This window comes from Rhinoraja longicauda, chromosome 12, assembly GCF_053455715.1.
Source record: "Rhinoraja longicauda isolate Sanriku21f chromosome 12, sRhiLon1.1, whole genome shotgun sequence".
NCBI classification, from domain to species: Eukaryota; Metazoa; Chordata; class Chondrichthyes; order Rajiformes; family Arhynchobatidae; genus Rhinoraja; species Rhinoraja longicauda.
The window spans coordinates 3613906-3638240 of NC_135964.1; the positions used below are offsets into that span (position 1 = coordinate 3613906).

The window sequence follows — 24335 nt, forward strand, 5'->3', positions numbered from 1 at the left end:
CACGAGAACAGCTTGGTGCAGTTACTGGAAGTAATTTTTGTCTGGCTTCCTGGCTAATCCTTCTACTTTCCCAGAGAATTTGTCAGCTGGCAATCTTTGCCCAAGCCATTCGTGACCTTCAGTTTGCCTGCTTCTTGAATATCTGATCAATTGCTTATCTTGGCTTATCTTCCTATTTTCCTTGAGAAATTCACAGTTTAGAGAGTTCAGAACTTATTGTAAGTTTAATTGTGTGTGTGCCCATGGCAAGTGCTTTCCATCAGGCTGACGCACGGTGTTTTCTTTTTCTTTACAGCGCTGAGTGTTTGCCTACTTGATGAAAATTGAAGAGAAACATCAGACTGAGAGAAAAATAAGCAAAAACAAAAGGAGAAGGAAATCGTTGCATATGAATGAATGTACCATACAGAAAAAAGGTAGGAATGATACACAAATTAAAGGAAAGAAAAGGAATAGACAACTGACATGGATTGGAAAGATATACAAATGAAAGGGAGGAGAATCAAGTAAAGGAGGGGCGAGAATGATGTTCCAAAACAGAACTTTTTTGGGGGGATCTTTTTCTTCCTTCCAGCTCAATCATTTCCTCAGTCATGGTGGATCCATTTGATGCTGCCACATTAATTTTTCTTTCAGTGGTTGAGGCATTGCGTTTCTTTGTAGTCTGCGCTTGACTTTTCCCACAACACAATCCAATAATAGCAGCACTGTCAAAACTAATTACCTCAGTTACATTCTGCACTCGAGCCTCCTTGCCTGTCCCAATTCCTCCAAAGGTTTCACATTACTGGTGCATTACCAATCTGCTTCCTGTGCCCTCAACTATTGACCTAACCACGACTGAATTAATGAGTTCCTACTCGTTCGCTGGTTGTGTCTTTGCTGAGCATGCATTATTTAATTAAATTGGTTTAAACTCTTAACGTTTATTGCAAACAAATAATATTTTATTTAGATTTAGATTTAGATTTAGAGATACAGCGCAGAAACAGGCCCTTCGGCCCACCGGGTCTGCACCGCCCAGCGATCCCCGCACATTAACACTATCCCACACCCATTAGGGACAATTTTTACATTTACCCAGCCAATTAACCTACAAAGCTGTACGTCTTTGGAGTGTGGGACGAAACCGAAGATCTCAGAGAAAACCCACGCAGGTCACGGGGAGATCGTACAGACGGCACCCGTAGTCAGGATCGAACCTGAGTCTCCGGCGCTGCATTCGCTGCAAGGCAGCAACTCTACCGCTGTGCCACCGTGCTTGTACAACACATAAGTTGTGCTTGCGTATAAGTTAAGAAGTCATGAACCTAAGAAATGGAATGTTTGTTGATTTGTAATTCCAAATTTATACAGATAGAGACAAATAAATAAGTTTGTGAAGATAAATTCTGTATAAAGGACTCTGTTGTAGGCATTTGCCATTGCAAATCTTGGGAGAAAGTGTTCATTCACAAGAGTAATTATCCAAAGAAAAATGTTTAGAAGTCTGAGGGAGAAATTGTCAGTCATTTTTCACCTCGGAAAATTTAATATTGAAATAGGCCAAATCAATTAGTTAAAAATATGACATCTCTTTGCAGACTGCAGGGTTCAGTGCGAACAATTTTTGTTAATTACATAGAAACATAGAAACATAGAAAATAGGTGCAGGAGGAGGTCATTCGGCCCTTCGGGCCAGCACCGCCATTCATTGTGATCATGGCTGGTCATCCACAATCAATAACCCGTGCCTGCCTTCTCCCCATATCCCTTGATTCCACTAGCCCCGAGAGCTCTATCTAATTCTCTCTTAAATCCATCCAGTGATTTGGCCTCCACTGCCCTCTGTGGCAGAGATTCCACAAAGGCGTGGATGAGGGTTTCTGCAGCTGTGGAGGAGAGGGATGGACGGAGACGGGCGATGTTTTTGAGGTGGAAGAAGGCTGTCTTGCTGGTGTGTTTAGTGTGTTTGTCGAAGGAGAGGGTTTGATCAAAGATGATGCCAAAATTCCGGATGTGAGGGGAGGTGGATACTGAGAAACCGTCGATGTTGAGGGTGAAGTTGTGGGTGGATTTGGTGGGCGTTTTTGGTCCAATGATGATGATTTCGGATTTGTCACAGTTTAATTTGAGGAAATTGATTTGAAGCCAAGATTTTATTTCAGGGATGCAGTTTGTCAGGATAGAGTGTGTAGTGGTGGTGATGGACTTATTGGAGATGAGGAGCTGGATATCATCGGCAAAGCAGTGGAATTGGAGACCATGACGGCGGATTAAGTGACCAAGGGGGAACAGGTACAGGATGAAGAGGAGGGGGCCGAGAACTGAACCTTGGGGGACACCTTGGGGGAGGGGAGCAGTGGGGGATTTGCAGTTATTAATGGAGATGAACTAGTGCCTGTCGGAGAGGTATGATTTGATCCAAGAGAGGGCAGTGCCGGTGATGTTAAAGGTGGTTTCAAGTCGGGTGAGGAGGATGGAGTGATTGATGGTGTCAAAGGCGGCGCTGATGTCGAGGGGGATGAGAATGTTGAGGTTACCGGCGTCAGAGGAGAGGAGAAGGTCGTTGGTGATTTTGAGGAGTGCAGTTTCAGTACTGTGGTTGGAGCGGAATCCGGATTGGAATGTTTCATACAGGTTATTGGCAGAGAGGTGATGTTTGAGTTGAGAGGCTACAGCGCGTTCCAAAACTTTGGACAGAAAGGGTAGGTTGGAGATTGGTCTGAAGTTGTTTGGGTCCAGGTTTTTTCAGAATAGGGGTGACAGCAGCGATTTTGAGGGATGGTCGGACGATGCCAGTAGACAGGGAGGAGTTTATTGTTGCAGTGATAAGTGGAGAGAGAGCAGGAAGGCAGGCCTTGACAAAGTTGGAGGGGATGGGGTCCAGAGTGCAGGTGGCAGTTTTCATTCCTGTGAGGAGTTCAGAGAGGTCGGTAGGGGAGATTGGGGAGAACTGAGACAGGGGTTGGCAGGATAAGGGGGGGCAGGTGGTTTGAGGGGGAGCAGGTGCGGTGGTGGTTAAGCTGCTGTAGATGTTGTCTATTTTGCTTTGGAAGATTGAGAGGAAAGAGGTGCAGTTGTCGACTGTGAATGACTGGGAGGTGGTATCCAGGGGCTGAGGAGTTTGTTTATTGTAGAGAAGAGTGCTTTTGGGTTTCCGGAGCCAGAGTGAATTATTTGAGAGTAGTAGGTGGAGTGGGCGCGGGAGAGGGCATCTTTGTAGTGCTGCAGGTGGTCTTTGTAGGCTTGGGAGTGACTTGTGAGACCTGTTTTGTTGCAGAGTTGATAGATATCCAGTTTTGAGCTTTGGGATCTGTTGGAAGTTTATCCCATTTATTACATTTGTAGTACCACACAGCATGGTGCAGGATACTCTCAGTATGAAGACGGGACTTTTTTTGCACAAGAACTGTGTGGTAATCATTTCTATCAATGTTGTCATGGACAGTTGCAGCCGCTAAATTTAGTTTAGTTTAGAGATACAGCATGGAAACAGGCCCTATGGCCCACTGGGTCCACATCGACCAACAGTCACCCATAAACTAGCTCTATCCTACACATTAGAAACAATTCACAGAAGCCAATTAACCTACAAGCCTGCACGTCTATGGAATATGGGAAAAAACCTACACGGTTACAGCGAGAACGTACAAAATTCCGTACAGGCAGCATCCGAGGTCGGGATTGAACTGGTTTTCAGACATTGTAGTGTAGACAAGTTTATCCTTTGTGTTGGTTCATTTACAACGTTCTGCAGACACGGTCTGGCTACCATGTCATCGAAGCTCAGCCACTTAATCTGTAATGATTTTACCAAGTCACTCTTGGGGATAAACACTGCAGTTCCCCACCTCTGGACATTATTTTCGGTGCTTCGTCCAAATGTTGCTCAACATGGAAGAGCATTGTTTTATCAGCAGAAATAACATGTTAGATGGTAATTAGGAAGAGTTTTTCTTGCCCTTGCTTGACTGAATTTGATGCAGTCTGAAGTCAAAACTGAAGACTCCAAGGGATACTCTGAGCCACATGGCTGCTACTGCTAGTGGATTTGCTCTTCTACTGGGACCAGATGTACTAGTGATTGGAATGGTGGAATATGGCGTGTAGTTTGTAAGGTATAATTTTGTGGATATGATTAGATCAATCTGTTGCCTGACCACTCTGAGGGACAGCTTTCCAAAACTAAACATTAGTTCCTCGATGTTGTGAGGAGAACTCTGCAAAAGTGATTGGACTGGAGACGACATGGCTTTGCTTATCAGCGCAGATGTTGATGCCAGCAAGTCTGCCGGGATTATTTTCTTCTCTGTTTAAACGTAGCTGTACTGATACTTCTGAGTGGGTTACTAAACAACTTCTGAGAGCATTTAAGAGTCAACTACATATAGTTACTCTGGGGTCACATGCAAGCCAAACCAGGAAATTAAGGCAATTTCCTCTCTGGAAAGCTATCGGTGAGCAGGTGAGAGTTTGTAACAATCCAGCAACTTGACCAGAATAATAAATTGACTCCAATGATTCATTTTCAAGAATTCGAAAATGAAGGTCACATTCTCTGAAATGTAAAAAGGCAAAATGTAAAAATGGTTTAAATCATTTTTTTGAAATTTTAGGGGTAAATGATAGGGAAGATTGAGAAAATCTAATTCTGCTTTTTGGTGTATACAGGAGTGGGTCTTGGGTGTATAGTCCAAAATAAGTGCTAGACTTTCAAGAGAGATGTCCTCAATACAGAGAGAATGGTAGAAATTTGGAACTCTTCTGCAAATGACATTTGAGACTAGAGAAAAGTTAAATGTTAATATTTTATTGCCAAAATTCCATCTGAATTGCAGCAAAAACTTGAAAACAGAGAATTTACTGTAATTTACAAATATCAAACATCCTCTTTGTCTCTGGGGAGAAATGGCTTAAATTACGCAAATTTTTTAAATGTTATTTTAAACATTTAAATCATGGCAGTAAAATTATTTCTGTGCATGTTTTGCCTCAGTCACTGCCTTTTTTTATTTCCAATCAGTTCATGAAATACATTCTGAAGTGGTGAGGACTGTTAAATTTCTGTCAATTGTTTTCTTGATGGAATTTCACGTTTTTTCTCTAGGCTCTTTAAATTGTCATTTACATTTAATGAGCTACTAATCACTATGTTTAGCATAATTAGCTTCAGCAATACCAAAGACCAATAATTATTTGAAATTTAATATCTACACATAAGTTTATGAAGATTTACAATTGAATTACAATTAAAATACGGTCTTCATTAAAATGCAGATTTTCTTCAATACAACCTAATTTTCCTCCAATGTAGTCTACTCAATATTTACCTTCTTTTCAAATCTTTGATGTAAAATTTTCACTGATATACTGATGACATTCTTTATTAGGATTAGAATTTCTACCGAAGGGCATGATTTGGCGGGAATCAAAACATGCAAAATATTCAAGTCAAAATTTGCATCAACTGTACACCGTACTTTGTTTATAACTTTGTTTACAACCTAACAACATTACAGGCAAAGCTATACATATCATTTAAAAGTACTTTTTAAATGTTTAATATTAGTTTTGTTCTCCCATCATGAGAGATATTCCCGGTTTCTATATATCACGGGAGATGCTAGACTTCCATTATCTTTACCAAGTGTTTTTTCACTTCAGGTAAACCCTAAGAACAGTGAGCGAGTTAAAATGGCTGAAGGGGTGCAGATTCACTGTTGAATACCAAATTGTTTTCTCTTGCAAATTTCCAGCTGGTATCCAGAGATAGGATATGAAGCAGGATATCTGGGTTATGTTTCCCTCCTCAACCTCCAGCATGCTCCCTCTTCCCATTGTCACTCCAGATGCAATGAGCTAAATCAGGACAAAAAAAAAAGAAATCCTTTGCTCTATCAGAGATATTTCACTATGTCTCTGGGAAAGAAAAATATTTTTTTGCTGTGGCACGGTGATAGGCTCGAAATGAAGGCGAGGAGCCAGGTGTTTCGGGAGGAATTTTATTTGCTGTCGTTCTCTTATACAGTCGGGTCTGCAAGAGAACGATCGCGCCTAAACCCCTGTGGCGGCTCCCAAGGGTCGGGCCATTCTACTATCAAACCCCTCGGCACGGGAATGGACTAGTGCGGGGGCGGCCCCTAGCTACAGGGATAAATGGCAGGGGTTTAGGGGCTATCGCCGCGCCACATTGCAAACAAAACATAAAACAACATTGCCACAAATAATTTAGCATTCAAAATAGCAATGTAATAATTCATAACCAAATTAATTTTCATTTGTTAATTTAAATGCCATGTTAACATTTAATTTCTTAATATAAATGCTATGTTAAAATTTTCAGCCAAACTGTAAATTAGTCAAAAACTATCAAACCTATTAATGTATACATAAATTAAAAGAATGTGTAGGAAAATAACTGCAGATGCTGGTTCAAATTGAAGGTAGACACAAAATGCTGGAGTAACTCAGCGGGTCAGGCAGCATCTCAGGAGAGAAGGATTGGGTGGCGTTTCGGGTTGAGACCCTTCTTCAGATATGTCGGGGAGGGGGCAGGACAAAGATAGGATGTAGTAGGAGACAGGAAGACAGTGGGAGAACTGGGAAGTGGAGGGGAAAGAGAGGGACAGAGGAACTATCTGTAGTTGGAGAAGTCAATGTTTATACCGCTATTTCAGATCTCAACTTCGCTACATCGGCGAGATCAAACGCAGGCTCGGTGATCGCTTCGCTCAACACCTTCGCTCAGTCCGCCTTAACCAACCTGATCTCCCGGTGGCTGAGCACTTCAACTCCCCCTCCCACTCCCAGTCTGACCTTCCTGTCAGGGGCCTCCTCCATTGTCATAGTGAGGCCCACCGCAATTGGAGGAACAGCATCTCATATTTCGCTTCGGCAGACATCTCTAACTTCGGATAGTTCCTCTGTCCCTCTCTTTCCTGTCCCCTTCCCAGTTCTCCCACTTTCTTCCTGTCTCCTACTACATCCTATCTTTGTCCCGCCCCCTCCCCTGACATCAGTCTGAAGAAGGATCTCGACCCGAGACGTCACACATTCCTTCTCTCCTGAGATGCTGCCTGACCCGCTGAATTACTCCAGCATTTTATGTCTACCTTAACTTAATAGAATAGTGCATATAACTTAAAATATACACGATATTTATTCTGAAATATCCTGTATCACAATCAAATCATTTTTAGGCCTTTAGTTTTATGTAAAAACCATTCAATTGGAAGTAAAATGTAATACCAAAAATGTTCATTACAATATATTTTTTAACAGGTTAATTTAGATTAAAATTGCTAAATTCAACTGCCCCTTAACATGAGCACACCAATTATGATGTGCATTTATCCTGTCACCATTACTTCTAAAGCCATACTACAATTTTGTGCTAATGTGCATGATTGCTATGTGTGGCCAGAACGAGCTCTCGCATTCACTGCCTCTATACGTTTATTACTGCTCATTGAAGAATCGCAATTACTTTCAGTTGCAGAATATTGCAGAGTGCTGACTTGAAACACACAGTCTGCATGATGATTTGTGCGGTGATTTGCTGCACAACAGCGAATCCTGCAATCTCCCTAAAAACATGAGCTTGCATTTGCCTGCGGCTTTGTTTTGGAAAGAGGGAATTAAATGGCTCTTTTGGAATAAAAGGCCATAAATGGTCTCCTTTGCACAAGAGTTCTAACAGCAAGAGGTTATATATTTCAGTGAAAACATTTAATATACACAGATTATATCACCTGCTGCATCTAACTAAGATTTAGAAAGAAGAAAAGCACTCTGAAACAGTGGATGTGGGCCCATCCAGCCATAAGCACCTTTCTGCCCACCCCGACTATTTTAAAGCATCTTGTCATCTTCTGCACACCCACTGCTTATTCTCCCAGTCAAGCTATGTACAGAGAGATTTATCTCACAGAATCCACGACAGGGAGATGGATCTCGCTTTCTGTAAGGTACTAGAAATTAGTTGGTGATTCAAGCTATAGCAAGTGTATTTTATTTTTTTCAAGCTCACAACTGGGCTGTGGTTTAGTTCGTGACATACAGTTTTCCTGAGGCTTAGTTCTTGACATACAAACTGGTTCTTCCCAATTCTCTAGAGAATCACTGGTATCAATAACGTGGAGAACTGATGGTCACGTGATACAAATCTTACCAGGGGTACGCACTCAATATATTACATAACCCATATGTCACAGGAGAAACTGATCCTTCAAAAAAATTTAAGTCAGATCAAAACACTTGAGCACCTGTTACAACACCATCTACACCTCAGCAACTTGAAATAATCCACAAAAGTTTGTAGAATTGTAGCAACTATCAATAAAATTCAATCGGCCACTCACCAGTTTAAATTCCATTTGGAATATTTTGGAGGACCAAGGACCAAGAAGAAGAACCTGGAAGTAACTGATGATCCCTTTAAATAATGTTGTGTGGTACATCCTATGGGCTGATGAACCCATTCATTTCTGCAAAGTTGAGAGGGTTAACTTGCTGGAGTGTTCAGCTCCAAACAGTGGCATCAGCATCAATCTTGTGATGCAGGCTAATTGATGTTATGATCTCCCTTCTCTGCATACTTTCAAAAGACATTTGTTTTGCACATACTCAATCTTACACAAATATGGCAGCACATGTCTGACTTCAATTTGGTATCCATGGAACAAAAATTCCTCCTTCCTTCATTAAAGATTAACATCAAATAATTTGTATCAGATTATTTAAATATTAAGAGTAAAGTAAACTCTTTCTATCTGCTGTGGAGAATCAGTTTGCTCTCTTCCATATTGTGCTGAGCAAGCATTAAATATTATTTTTCTGCCCAAATCCATCATGTTCTTTCTTCAAAAAACAAAGTGCTGGAGGAACTCCATGGGTCAAGCTGTATCTATAAAGGAATATATAGACACAGAATACTGGAGTAACTCAGCGGGAATCTATGAAGGAATAGACAGATAATGTTTTGGATTGGGACCCTTCTTCATTCTGACGGAGCAGGGGGAAGAAAGCTCCATAGAGAGATGAGACTAGGGTAATGCCTGCCAAGTGATAAGTGGGTACAGATGGGGCAGGCGGGGAGCGTTTCTTGGCAGATGGGTGGAATTAATAACAAAGGTGAAAAGGAGACAGAATTGTGTCAGATAAGGAACGAAGAGGAGTTAAATGTAAAGCCAAAGGGACGGATATCAGCAGAAGGACACAAGGGAACTGAGCGTGGGAGAGGGTAGATGGGCATACACAGGGGGGAAAGGAGCAAGCTGATGAAGTGGTGGGAGTAATGTATGCGCACCAGTGTGAGGAGGGAACAGAGAGGGAGGTGTTACTTGAAATTGCTGATTTCAATGTTCATGCTGTTGAGTTGTAGGCTACACAAGAGGTTTGGGCATTGCTCCTAATTTCGGTTTGTGGTTCAGTGCCACATATGCAGATGACGTCTTCAGTGTCTATATAACCCCACTTCTTGAGAGTCGCTTTACATCGACCAGTACAAGCTCTCGGTCTGTTGAGGCATTTCCATTCAGCCCAGCTTGATTCGGCCCCAGGAGGAAGTTCGTCTTTGGCACTTATGGACATGAATGTCGTTGATGGGAGATTGGCTAGTCTCTCTTCCCATAATGCAACTCTAGTACCTTCGGCTTCAGCATTTGGTTCAACTTCGATGAGGAAGCTTTTTCTGGACTTTAGCCGACTCTTTGCTGGTTCATGGCCGAATAGAGGAACTGATTTTAGATGATCAGCCAAGAACGTATTGAATGGCAGTGCTGGCTCGAAGGGCCGATTAGCCTACTCGTGCACCTATTTTTTTTATGTTTCTATGTTTCTACTTGCTTTTCTTCATGTGATACTGAATGGAAATGCCAGTTTGATTGATGTTTTACAGCTTACTTTATTTTATCAGTAGAACATGTTTTTCTATAATACATTGTCACATTTACCGAACTATTCATTGTAGGCCTTTTGTAATTTTTCATTGAAGGCAATTTCTTCGTGATACCTGAGGATATAAGTGTTGCTGAATCTTTGCCACAATGGCAACATCTACTGCACACTCCATCTGAAGTTTATTGGTGAAGTTGCTTAAGTTTAAAGTCGATCAGCAAGGTATGTTTTTACAATCTTGCTGCCTAATAATTCCCTCTGCGTGCTCTGCTTTGTGCTGTGATGTATAATGCACATTATTTCAAAAAGCAAAAGGAACATTATACAAACAGTGGTAAATTCAGAAATTGAAATTTTATGAAAACAAATCATGGAAATAGTTTACCTATTTGTGTTTTAACCTATAATTCTGCTATGCTATTGCAGAGTGCAATGTTGCTCTGAAGTAGCAAATTCACAATGGTCTGTGAAACAAAATGTATTTAATATGTTTTTACTAAAAGCGATATTTTCAACTATGCATGCCTAATTCACCATTCAAATTTTAAAGTGGCACTAATTACAAAGAAAAAATCATAAATATTCAGAGGAATTACTGGTTAATTTTGATTAATTTTGGTTTAATGTTTTACGGGTTACTGCAGAGTAAATTTCCTTTTGAGCTGCTCATATTTCTAACCTTATACTTAACCATGAGAAATTATGCAAGTTTCTAAGCAGTAACTTAGAACTCAAGTGTTCAAAAACTGTTGATTTAGATTTTAAAAGCTTTAGAATTTTACGAAAAGATTATTAAAGTTTAAACGGTAACATTTGTTAATTAAGTTAATCGGTCAGGGCCTTAAACAATGGCGTACCGACTCCTTTTTCTCTACAAAAAAAGCACTGGGTAATAGTAATATGAAATAAGAACAGAAAAATTTGGAGATACTCATCAATTTAGGAACAGTATCTGTGTGGAATAGCAAGATGACATTGAGAATATTCTGTAACATTGATATTGGAGACAAAAGAAAGCGGTTGTCTGCCTCTATCCTGCTGCAGTGAGCTTAATCTCATATCTACAAAGCTTTTAAATGTGAGGATATTACCAATGTGGGGAGCTTTGCTCACCAATTTTAAAGAGGATAATTCTGCATTAAATTTTGTTACAACAAAGGAGGATTATACCTGAAGATTGTTGGGAATAAAGTTGATATAAAGGTTCATTATTGATCTAGGCTAGTGCTCATTACATGGAAAATGACATTGTAATATTGTAACTAGCAGTGTGCCTCATGGATCGCCGCTGGGTCCATTTCTGTTTGTCATCCATATCAACAATTTGGATGAGAATTACAAGGCACAATTACTAAATTTGAAGATTACTTCAAAAATAGCTGGAATTATAAGTGAAGATGGTTATCAAGAATTGCAGTGGGATCTTGATCTGCTGAGCAAGTGGCCGAGTAATGGCAAATGGAGTGTAATTCAAATAAATGTGCGTTTTAGGAAATCAAACCAGGGCAGAACCTTCATAGTGAATGGTAGAGCCCTGGGGACTGTTGTAGAGCAAAGGGATCTAGGAGTACTAGTACATAATTCTCTGAAAGTTGTGTCGCAGGTTGTTTAGTTTAGTTTATTATAGTCATGTGTACTGAGGTACAGTGAAAAGGGTTTTGTTTGTGCTATCCAGTCAGCGAAAAGAGTATACATGATTACAATCAAGCCATCCACAGTGCACAGGTACAAGATAAAGGGCATAACATTTAGTGCAAGATGAAGTTCAATAAAGTCTGATTAAAGATAGTTTGAAGGTCTCCAAGAGTAGATGGGAGGTCAGGACCATACTCTAGCCGGTGAGAGGACGGTTCAGTTGGCTGATAACAGTTGGAAAGAAACTGTCCCTGAATCTGGAGGTATGCTTTTTCAAAGTTCTGTGCCTCTTGCCTGATGGGAGAGGGGAGAAGAGCTAGGGTGGTTAAGAAAGTGTTTGACACGCTGGCCTTCATCAGTCAGAGTATTGAGTATAGAAGTTGGAACGTTATGGTACAGTTGTACAAAATGTTGATGAGGCCACACTTGGAGTATTGTGTACAGTTTTGGTCAGCTTGCTTTTGCGAAGATGCAATGAAGCTGGAAAGACTGCAGAGAAGATTTACAAGGATGTTGTCAGGACGAGGCCCTTAGCTACAGGGAAAGGTTGGGAAAGCTAGGATTTTATTCATTGGAGTGCAGGAGGCTGAGAGGTGATCTTATTGAGGTTTATAAAATCATGAGGGGATTAGATAGGATGAATGCAGTCTTTTTCCCAGGGTAGGAAAATCAAGAACTATAGGGCATAGGTTTAAGGTGAGAAGGAAAAGATCAATTAGGAGCCTCGGGCAACATTTTCACACCGCGGGTAATTGTTGTGTGGAACGACCTGCCAGATCAAGTAGTTGAGGCTATCACAAAATGCTGGAGTAACTCAGGAGATCGGACTGAAGAAGGGTCTTGACCCGAAACATCACCCATTCCTTCTCTCCAAGATGCTGCCTGACCTGCTGAGTTACTGCAGCATTTTGTGAATCAGTCTGAAGAAGGGTCTCAACCTGAAAAGCCACCCATTCCTTCTCTCCAAGATGCTGCCTGACCTGCTGAGTTACTCCAGCATTTTGTGATACCTCCGATTTGTACCAGCATCTGCAGTTATTTTCCTACACAAGTAGTTGAGACTGGTACAATAACAACATTTAAAAGACATTTGGACTGATACATAGATCGATTGATACATAGAAGTTTTAGATTGACATGGGTAAGGTGAGGGCAAATGGGATTAGTTTGGATGGGGCATCTTGGTCGGCATGGACAATTTGGGCTGAAGTGCTTGTTTCGTGCTGTATGGTTATGACTTATGAATGGTACAGCACAATTGAGAAAGCGATGATGAATGGAATTTCAAAACTGCAGTTTTGTGCAGCCATTAGCTAATTCCTTGCCCAAAATATGAGGGTGAATTTAAATATTTGAACCTAGTTATATTGCTTCTCGTTTTCACCCCCACCCAAATTCCACCAACTTCTCATTTTCACCCAACAAATAGCTACCAATGGCCTGTTTCCTTTATCATCGTTACTTTTTTGTATATCTTTAATTCATTGTTCTATATCTCTCTACATCATCGTCAAAATCTCTTGTTTCCCTTTCCAGTGACTTTCAGTCTGAAGAAGGGTCTCGACCTGAAATGTCATCCATTCCTTCTCTCCAGATTTGCTCCAGCTTTTTGTGTCTATATTGTACAAAACATGTTCTCCAGCTTGAATCCAGCCACAATAACCAACTTTACATTAGTTGCTCTTAATTTTTTTTTGGAACCTTACAAAACTTGGAACTACCATTTGAAAATATTGAGCCAAGATTTACCATTTAACACTTTATTTTTATCTTGAGCTGCTACCATTAAATATTAATCATGTGTTTTCTTCCCTTGTTATAGTTCCACGGCTTGTCTTTATCTTAAATTTTGAAGACCAGTTGATGTTTTCTTAGTGGTGCCAAAACATGGGAAATTCAGAGAGCCAGAATGATGGGGAACGAGCATTTTCGGGAGATGAACGTGTAGGTCTGGCACAAAGGCAAATGTCTCGATCACTTCGTATTCCACCTAAAACCTCACACAGAGCCAGGCCAGCTTCTACAGTTAGAATGGCACACAGAAATTCAGAAACTAGCACTAAATCTAGCAGCACTCCGAGCATCCCACAATCACTAGCAAGAGATGATCTGGACTTGCATAATCCTGGAATGCATAATACCTTGGCAGAAGACTTTACTCAACTTTCTTGGCTGGTTAGGATGGGTAAAAGTGTGAGGCCTGTGTCTTATCACACAAGTTCCTCAGTTTCCAGTGACAGATGCAGGACTACTGTGGATGAACTCGACATTTGTTTGGACAAGCACATTGTCCAAGGTATGCAAAACCTTGATGAATTAAGGATGGATTCCAGTTCCAAAAGACAAGTTGGAGATTTGCTCCCAATTACCAGAAATGGAACTATTGTTTTAGAAAGCACAAGTATCAGGAAAAAACGATCCAAATCTGCTGATATGTGGCGACAAGATAGCATGGAGTTCTCCCTATCTGATCTTAGTCAGGATCGGTTAAGCAGCACTGAAGATCTGTTGGATAATACAGATGAAAAGGAGTATGAGGGGAATAGACTGATAAGCAGCAATTCCATGGATTTGGAACAACTAAGTGGAACCCAACGTGCCAACTCTGTAAATGAACTATATGGTGATAAACCAACAGGCACCAGCACAAACAAGACACGGAGAAATAGGTTTATGACATATTGTCGGAACTTGAGGGCACATTCACAAGGTACAATGCATATGGAAAATGTAAGTACTGTTACATGGACTGCTGAAGAAGATGCAAGTGCCACCTCGTATGCTGCCTCTACACTACCCTGCAGGAAGTCCCATTGTCTTTCTGAAGGAGCCTCTAAGGGACGGTTAAGCCAAAAAAGTGACCAGAATAGAAGCACACATGTCAGGAGGTCCAAAACAACACAGGTATTTAATTTGTTTTCAATGGATTTTTAAAAATCATTCAGTCATTGGTACAAGTTTATTGTAAACACTTATTGTGTTATCCTTTTTTAAGCCATCAGGTGTATTTAAAACAATGTTCTGAAAAAGATGAATTATTTTTACCTTTTGGTAAAACTGTTGGTAGAAAGTTTCTTTATTTTTAAGTGACAACATTCAATTCATGTTTACTAACATGATCACAGTTGTGTGATTGAAACACCTCTAACTGTGGTAAAGATCCAAAACATTATTTCTGGCTAAAATATCATTTTCCTGTGCCAATACAATGCCTGTGAAATGGATTTATTAAACACAATAGGCCCGGAATACCGCCATGTATATTAAGCTTGAAGATTATTTCATGTACATACAAAGATCCAACCACAACTTTCCCTGTTAACTGCAAATGGTTTCAAAAGAGTGAAAATCAATGTGTACTGTGCTTGTAGGTTGTAAGGTTGTAGGTACTCCTCTTGAAATCTCCATTCAGCAAGAACTATTTTTGCTTGCTATACTGAGTCATTTTGGGTGCTTTTTTACCATTTGGCCGTGGTTACATTTTTGACAAGCCTGCTTTTTTCAGCATTGTCAAAATCCGTGTAGACAACATGAAATGCACTATTCTCAATGACCCTCCTTTTTTTGCATCTCAAAAAATCTCAGTCAGGTTGGTCAGATAAGACCTTCCCTTAAGAAATTCACACTGCTTGCCCTTGATTAATCTTAGCCTTTTGAAATAAATTGATTCCATTAATGTGTCGCATGTGAAGTTAAACAGTCTGACCTGAGGTCACTTGATTTATCCCTCTTCCCCATTTTAAATAGACCATAGCAGTCCACCGGTTCACTGGACCATAACATGTATTTTACAATTTCTTCCCTTTTAATCATCTGCGCTATATATCATTTGAGCCTCGACACCTTACCAGTTTCAAAGGTGCTAAACACCTTCGAGCTGCTTCTTTCACAATGTTTATCTTGTCCAATATTTTGTACCCATTCTCTTTACTTTCAATATCATCTTTATTTCATTGATTTGTGAATTTAGCTACCAAATATTCATTGAAAACCCTGCAGACATACTTTAATCTGTAGATAAATTACAATTGTGGTCTCTAATTCCCTCCTAATTCCTTAGTCCATTTTTATAGTTAATATTTCATTTTTTCTGTACAACACTGAAGGAGGCTATTCAGCCCATTGTGTCTGTTACCATCAGTTACCTTGCCCCATTAATTTTCCTGCAACCGATTCTCTTTAACGGCCATAAACTCTCCCAAAAGTCTCCTGCCAGCCTCGTCCACTGTTTACAGTAGCCAACTGTTTACAGTAGCTACTGGCACATCTTTAGAATACAGGAAGAAACAGCATCTGGAGGAAACCAACAAGGTCACAGGAAAAATGTGCAAACTTCACAGCCAATATTAGAATCAAATCCGGGTCACTGTGTGACAACAGCACTAACTGCTTTGACTCTGCCATTTGTTTGTTTTTTACGTCTTGTGTTTTTTTGTAGCAGTATTTTTACCCTTCCTTTGGTTTTCTAATTTCCCTTTTAATTTCACTCAATTAATAATTTCTAATTAACAAATAACAATTCATAAATGAACAATTTCTATGCTCTTCTCTGCTTTTCACAGGCTTAGTGGCTGATTCAAGGTTCTATTTTTTTGCCTTGTTTCCACATTATCACCCTGGGATTTCTAAAGGTGACTGTCCCACTCTCTTTTGGAATAGATTTGTGCTAACCCCCTTGAATCTCTTCCTTGAATGCCCCCCCCCCCCCCCCCCCCTTGCCCAAATTTAGAACCTTTGGTCCTAGTTTATCATTGTTCCTTTCCACAAACTGAATTAAGATCACTTCTGTAGAAATTACCTCCCACTAATACTATTTCCACCTGCCTAGTTCTATTTCCCAAGCTAATAGCCACTGCAGCTCCCACCAGCAAAAAATCATTTGGGGGCTTGGTGCACACTGGCTTGAAAAGTTTTTCCTGAATATAATTCAAGAATTCTATGGTTTCTATACTTTTTGAACTATCACAATTAATAATTGAAATCTGGTATTTTTGTTGTTGTCAGAAATCTGTCTACAAACATGCACTTCCATCTAAAACTGTTCAATGGTCTATTAGTTGTGCGATTGCCCATTTTTTGTCATTCACTTCAATCTGTACAATTTAATGGTCCTTCTAACACATCACAACCATAAAGTACAAGAGCAGTTGCTCTTACCTCATTTCACAAATTCTTCCATTTCAACAAAATTTTGCTTCATGTTTTCTACTACCTCTCAGGCTACAATATAATTCCATTAATAGCAGCAGGTTGTGTATCTGGTTCACCATAGCAGCCAGGTTATGTATTACTCCTAAAGGAATAGAGAATAAAATAAATGGCTGTGCATTTACAGTTATATTTATGTTGTTCTTTTGTTGAGACCTCTCCTTTTTTAAAGTTGGAAAGTCAACTGAGCAACTCTGATATCTCTTTGTATATGTTTTTATGCAGGATGTTACCACAGGAGATGGAAGTGAATGTGCAGATAGTGGTATTGATGGTGCAACAACAGATAACGACCATCTTTCCCGCTATTCCAATATTAGCGGTTCAATGTGCTATCCATCTACTTTTAATCGTGAGTTTGGCTCAGCAGGAGATGCACATCGTCAGGGCGTGTATGAAAATTTTAGATGCACATTGGAGTCAACTGTTATTAACACAGAGAATCCAGAAGAAGCAGAGTCAGCCATAAGTGATGAACAAAGCAGTGGCACCCTCAGTTCCCCGGGACAGTCAGATATTCATACTACGGACCAAGGCACTGTGCGCAAAGCAGGCTCACTTGCTGTGAAGAACTTTTTGGTCCACAAGAAAAATAAAAAAGTTGAATTAGCCACACGAAGAAAATGGAAATGTTATTGGGTATCATTGAAAGGTACAATTTAATGTCTATCGATCTACCGTGTTTTTGAAATCCCATTGTTAATGTGAAAAGAAGTTGAATGCTACTCAGAAAAAACGAGTTTTTAGTGTATTTAGATTTGTAAATATTTTTCTGCGTTGTGACATAAATGCTTATTCTATATTCATCTTAGATCAATCCTAACATTCTGCTTGCTGGATTGGATTGTCCTCAGTTATTACCTTTTTTTGATGTAATTTTGACATAAAACAATGGAAAAGCTTGCAACCAATTCTCTGCTCTTCGTGGAGAATTTTGCCATTTTCTTCTTGTTCTGACCTTTCTGAGGCCTTCTAAAATATGTCTTCAGCCTGGAAACAATGAAAAACCATGTACTAATCCAACACAAGAAACAATGCCTCAATAATAGTCCTGTCACTGTGCTGGCAAAATGGAATTGCTGGCTTGTAATCACTTTACAGTTTCATTTTGCTGAAAGGAATCTTTTAATTTAGAAAGGTTATGAATGTGATACCATCTGGAGCTGAATTTAGGAAATGGCTGTATCCTTGCTGAAGAAGTTGAAACCTATTTTTTTGTATTGCAGCTGACCTTTCCCACTGCGGGAACTGTTGGCCAAACTGGTCTCCCGGTGGCCGAGCACTTCAACTCCCCCTCCCATTCCCAGTCTGACCTTTCTGTCATGGGCCTCCTCCAGTGCCATAGTGAGGCCCACCGGAAATTGGAGGAACAGCACCTCATATTTCGCCTGGGCAGCTTGCAGCCCAGTGGTATGAACATCGACTTCTCCAACTTTAGATAGTTCCTCTGTCCCTCTCTTCCCCTCCTCCTTCCCAGATCTCCCTCTCTCTTCCTGTCTCCACCTATATCCTTCCTTTGTCCCGACCCCCTGACATCAGTCTGAAGAAGGGTCTCGACCCGAAACGTCACCCATTCCTTCTCTCCCGAGATGCTGCCTGACCTGCTGAGTTACTCCAGCGTTTTGTGAATAAACATCTTCGATTTGTACCAGCATCTGCAGTTATTTTCTTATATTTCCCACTGCAGCTATCCATTTACTTTCACTTCTCCCTTATGAGAGAGAAGAATGATGAGGCTCAGTAAGAAGCACTGGATAATGTGACATTGATAAAGCAGCATTGATAGCAGTTAGCATTAACTGGGAAGCATACTGTGAGATGCCAATGTGTCAGAAGATGTAAATTATCATTGGAGACCATAATAAAGTTTTTCTAACTACAGATCTGTAGCTTGCATCAAACAGTCAGTGACATTTTACCAGATCCCACAGGTCTGTTTACCAGATGCCACAGGCAAGTATGATGTTGTGGGAATCACTGAGACATGGCTACAAGAGGACCAGGGCTGGGAACTGAATATTCAGGGGTACACAACATATAGAAAAGACAGACAGGTGGGCAGAGGGGGTGGGGTCGCTCTGTTGGTGAGGAATAATATTCATTCCCTTGCAAGGGTTGACATAGAATCAGGAGATGTAGAATCAGTATGGGTAGAAATGAGGAATTGTAAGGGTAAAAAGACCCTAATGGGAGTTATCTGCAGGCCCCCAAACAGTAGCCTCGACATAGGGTGCAAGTTGAATGAGGAGCTAAAATTGGCATGTCGCAAATGTAATGCTACGGTGGTTATGGGAGATTTCAACATGCAGGTAGACTGGGAAAATCAGGTTGGTAATGGACCCCAGGAAAGAGAGTTTGTGGAGTGTCTCCGAGATGGATTCTTAGAACAGCTTGTACTGGAGCCTACTAGGGAGAAGGCAATTCCCGATTTAGTGTTGTGTAATGAACCTGATCTGATAAAGGGACTCGAGGTAAAAGAGCCATTAGGATGCAGTGATCACAATATGATAAGTTTTACTCTACAAATTGAGAGGGAGAAGGGAAAATCGGAAGTGTCAGTATTACAGTATAGCAAAGGGGATTACAGAGGCAGGAGCTGGCCAGAATTCACTGGAAGGAGGCCCTCGCAGGGAAGACGGTGGAACAGCAATGGCAGGTATTCCTGGGAATAATGCAGAAGTTGCAGGATCAATTTATCCCAAAGAGGAGGAAAGATTCCAAGGGGAGTAAGAGACACCCGTGGCTGACAAGGGAAGTCAAGGACAGCATAAAAATAAAAGAGCAGAAGTACAACAAAGCAAAGAAGAGTGGGAAGCCAGAGGATTGGGACTCTTTTAAAGAGCAACAGAAGATGACTAAGAAGGCAATACGGGGAGAAAAAATGAGGTACGAGGGTAAACTAGCCAATAATATAAAGGAGGATAGTAAAAGCTTTTTTAGGTATGTAAAGTGGAAAAAAATAGTCAAGGCAAATGTGGGTCCCTTGAAGACAGAAGCGGGGAAATTTATTATGGGGAACAAGGAAATGGCAGACGAGTTGAACCGGTACTTTGGATCTGTCTTCACTAGGGAAGATACAAGCAATCTCCCAGATGTTCTAGTGGGCAGAGATCCTAGGGTGACGGAGGAACTGATGGAAATCCACATTAGGCAGGAAATGGTGTTGTGTAGACTGATGGGACTGAAGGCTGATAAATCCCCAGGGCCTGATGGTCTGCATCCCAGAGTACTTAAGGAGGTGGCGCTAGAAATTGTGGACGCATTGGTGATCATTTTCCAATGTTCTATAGATTCAGGATCAGTTCCTGTGGATTGGAGGGTAGCTAATGTTGTCCCACTTTTTAAGAAAGGAGGGAGAGAGAAAACGGGAAATTATAGACCAGTTAGTCTGACATCAGTGGTGGGGAAAATGCTGGAGTCAATTATAAAAGACGAAATTGCGGAGCATTTGATTAGTAGTAACAGGATTGTTCCGAGTCAGCATGGATTTACGAAGGGGAAATCATATCATATCATCATATCATATATATACAGCCGGAAACGCCTTTTCGGCCCACCAAGTCCGTGCCGCCCAACGATCCCCGTACATTAACACTATCCTACACCCACTAGGGACAATTTTTACATTTACCCAGCCAATTAACCTACATACCTGTATGTCTTTGGAGTGTGGGAGGAAACCGAAGATCTCGGAGAAAACCCACGCGGGTCACGGGGAGAACGTACAAACTCCTTACAGTGCAGCACCCGTAGTCAGGATCGAACCTGAGTCTCCGGCGCTGCATTCGCTGTAAAGCAGCAACTCTACTGCTGCGCTACCGTGCCGCCCATGCTTGACTAATCTTCTGGAATTCTTTGAGGATGTAACCAGGAAAATTGACAGGGGAGAGCCGGTGGATGTGGTGTACCTTGACTTTCAGAAAGCCTTTGACAAGGTTCCACATAGGAGATTAGTGGGAAAAATTAGAGCACATGGTATTGGAGGTAGGGTACTGACATGGATAGAAAATTGGTTGACAGACAGAAAGCAAAGAGTGGGGATAAATGGGTCCCTTTCAGAATGGCAGGCAGTAACTAGTGGGGTACCGCAAGACTCGGTGCTGGGACCACAGCTATTTACAATATACATTAATGACTTGGATGAAGGGATTAAAAGAACCATTAGCAAATGTGCAGATGATACAAAGCTGGGTGGTAGTGTGAACTGTGAGGAAGATGCTATGAGGTTGCAGGGTGACTTGGACAGGTTGTGTGAGTGGGCGGATGCATGGCAGATGCAGTTGAATGTGGATAAGTGTGAGGTTATCCACTTTGGTGGTAAGAATAGAAAGGCAGAGTATTATCTGAATGGTGTCAAGATAGGAACAGGGGACATACAACGAGATCTGGGTGTCCTAGTGCATCAGTCACTGAAAGGAAGCATGCAGGTACAGCAGGCAGTGAAGAAAGCCAATGGAATGTTGGCCTTCATAACCAGAGGAGTTGAGTATAGGAACAAAGAGGTCCTTCTGCAGTTGTACAGGGCCCTAGTGAGACCGCACCTGGAGTACTGTGTGCAGTTTTGGTCTCCAAATTTGAGGAAGGATATTCTTGCTATTGAGGGCGTGCAGCGTAGGTTTACTAGGTTAATTCCCGGAATGGCGGGACTATCATTTGTTGAAAGACTGGAGCGACTAGGCTTGTGTACACTGGAATTTAGAAGGATGAGAGGAGATCTTATCGAAACGTATAAGATTATTAAGGGGTTGGACACGTTAGAGGCAGGAAACATGTTCCCAATGTTGGGAGAGTCCAGAACAAGGGGCCACAGTTTAAGAATAAGGGGTAGGCCATTTAGAACTGAGATGAGGAAAAACTTTTTCAGTCAGAGAGTTGTGAATCTGTGGAATTCTCTGCCTCAGAAGGCAGTGGAGGCCAATTCTCTGTATGCTTTCAAGAGAGAGCTGGATAGAGCTCTTAAGGATAGCGGAGTCAGGGGGTATGTGGAGAAGGCAGGAACGGGGTACTGATTGAGAATGATCAGCCATGATCACATTGAATGGCGGTGCTGGCTCGAAGGGCCGAATGGCCTCCTCCTGCACTTATTGTCTATTGTCACCATTAAACAATTTGTACTTGCATGATATTTACTGCTTTAAATTTGGGTTATTCACCCCAACAGTTCCATACCTGCACATGAGGGAATGAAGGAGCTTATGCCACATAAATGCATTTCAAAACCCATCATTGGCCCTTCTGTCTTTCTTACCATATTCCCACCAAATATTCTAATCCATGCATATGTCCGAGTGTATTTTAAATATTGTAAAGGTACCCTCCTCTACCACTTTCTCTGGCAGTTCATTCCATGTATGCACCACCCTCTGTATGAAAAAGGTTGGTCTCAGGTCTCTTTTAAATCTTTCCCCTCTCACCTTAAAACTTATGGTCGCTAGTTTTACACTCCCCTAACCTGGGAAAAAGTCTTTGTTCACCACTAAGCCTTGTACACGCCAGAGAAAAAAGATCTAGCCTCCACTCATATTTCGAACCCTCCAGATCCAGTAGCATGCTTGTAAATCCTTTTTGCACCCTTTTCAGTTTAATGATATATTTCCTATAGTCGAGTGACCAGAACTGTACACATTACTCAAAATGTGGCCTTCCCAATGCCTTGTACAGGTGTTACATGACATCCCTACTCCTGTCAGGATTGGTGACAGGGAGGAGATGAATCGGGTGCAGAAAGACCTGAAGGCGAGACAGAGACAGGGCAAGGACGACTACAGGAGGAAGCTGGAGCTGAAAAGTCAGCAGAACAACATGAGGGATGTGTGGAGCGGTATGAAGAGCATTACAGGCTGCAAGAAGACCAGTGGCCTGGGAAGGGAAAGCAATCAGGACTGGGCCAACAAGCTAAACCTGTTTATTAACAGATTTGATGGTGAGGCCTCTGCCTACCTGCTCCCCGACAGACTCTCCTTCTCAATCCCCCTCGTCCACTACCTCTGCCCTGAGCTGAGCAGACTCCGCCCAGACAAAGCCACTGGTCCCGATGGTGTCAGGCCTAGAGTACTCAAGGCGTGTGCCAGCCAGTTGTGCCAGTGTGCCAGGAGTACTCCAGCATATCTTCAACCTGTGCCTGAGCCTGGAGAGGGTTCCTGTGATGTGGAAGACATCCTGTCTGGTTCTTGTACCAAAGAGGACGCGCCCCAGCTCCTCCAATAACTACAGACCGCTAGCGCTGACTTCACACATCATGAAGTCCCAGAGAGGCTGGTGCTCACTCACCTGCGACCCCTGGTTAAACCCTACCTGGCCCCCCTGCAGTTTGCTTACCAAACAAATATGGAGGTTGAGGACGCCATCATCCACCTGCACCATCATTCCTGTGCTCACCTGGACAAGCCGGAAAGCATTGTAAGAGTCATGTTTTTTTACTTCTCTAGTGCTTTTAACACGATCCGCCTGCACTGCTAGGGAGCAAACTGACGAAGATGCGGGTGGATGCTCCATTGGTGTCCTGGATCACCAACTACCTGGCTGGACGAGCACAATATGTCAGGCTACAGAACTGTGTCTCGGACATGGTGGTGAGCAACACAGGGGCCCCACAGGGGACGGTCCTCTCTCCCTTCCTGTTCACCATCTACACCTCGGACTTCAGATATAACTCTGCCACCAGCAGAGGTTTTCAGATGACTGTAATTTGGGGCTGCATCAGTGAGGGGAGGGAAGCTGAATACAGAGGTGTAGTCAACGACTGTTGAGTGGTGTGGGCTGAATCACCTGCAACTCAACACCAACAAGACTAAGGAGTTAATGGTGGACTTTAGGAGGAGAGGAGCACCCCTGTCCCCTGTCTCCGTCAATGATGTGGATGTGCAGTTTACCAGGGAGTACAAATCCCTTGGAGGGTACCTGGACAGAAAACTGGACTGGTCCAGGAACGCTGAGGCCCTGTACAAGAAGGGGCAGAGCCAGTTGTACTTTTTGAGAACGCTCCGCTCCTTCAACGTCTGCAGTGAGATGCTGCAGATGTTCTACCAATCGGTGGTAGCCAGCGCCATCTTCTTCACTGCCGTGCGCCGGGGCAGCAGGGCGAAGGCTGCGGACACCAATAGGATCAGCATACTCATCAGGAAGGCTGGCTCCATCCTGGTGAACCTGAGGAGCACCTTCAACAACAGACTTTTTCCACCAAGATGCAGCACAGAAGGCCACAGGAGATCCTTCTTCCCTGTGCCTATCAAACTGTACAACTCCTCCCCCTTCTGTCGTGGGGTAGAGTGAGACTGACTCCCCTTCCCCTGTCGCTCCTGCCAACCCACCTCCTAAATCTTTGCACATCCCCTAAACCTTTCCACTCATTTCTTTAATTTCACGTTTCATGTATTTTGTGTTTTGTATGACTGTTGGCAGACCAATTTCCCTCCTGGGATAAATAAAGTTTTATTGTATCGTACTCAATACCCTGGCTGATGATGGCAGCATTTTTCACCACCCTGTCAAGTGTCCCCTTTTTCATAGAACAATGTACTTAGACCCTTGGTCTCTGCTCTACAATACTCATATTTACATTTACTGTGCATGTCCTGTCTTGTTCTCTCAAATGCAACATCTCGCATTTATCT

General features: G+C 41.9%; 1 protein-coding gene across 1 annotated transcript in view; it reads left to right on the forward strand.

The window, feature by feature from the left end:
- Nucleotides 1-24335, forward strand: part of tiam1a (TIAM Rac1 associated GEF 1a) — a 243819-nt gene that overhangs the window by 71270 nt on the left and 148214 nt on the right. Inside the window, exons 2-5 of the mRNA XM_078408889.1 lie at nucleotides 296-416; nucleotides 9977-10101; nucleotides 13337-14418; nucleotides 16948-17374. Coding sequence (XP_078265015.1) covers nucleotides 13402-14418; nucleotides 16948-17374 — 1444 coding nt within the window. The 5' untranslated portion in view covers nucleotides 296-416; nucleotides 9977-10101; nucleotides 13337-13401. The remainder of the gene's footprint in view (nucleotides 1-295; nucleotides 417-9976; nucleotides 10102-13336; nucleotides 14419-16947; nucleotides 17375-24335) is intronic.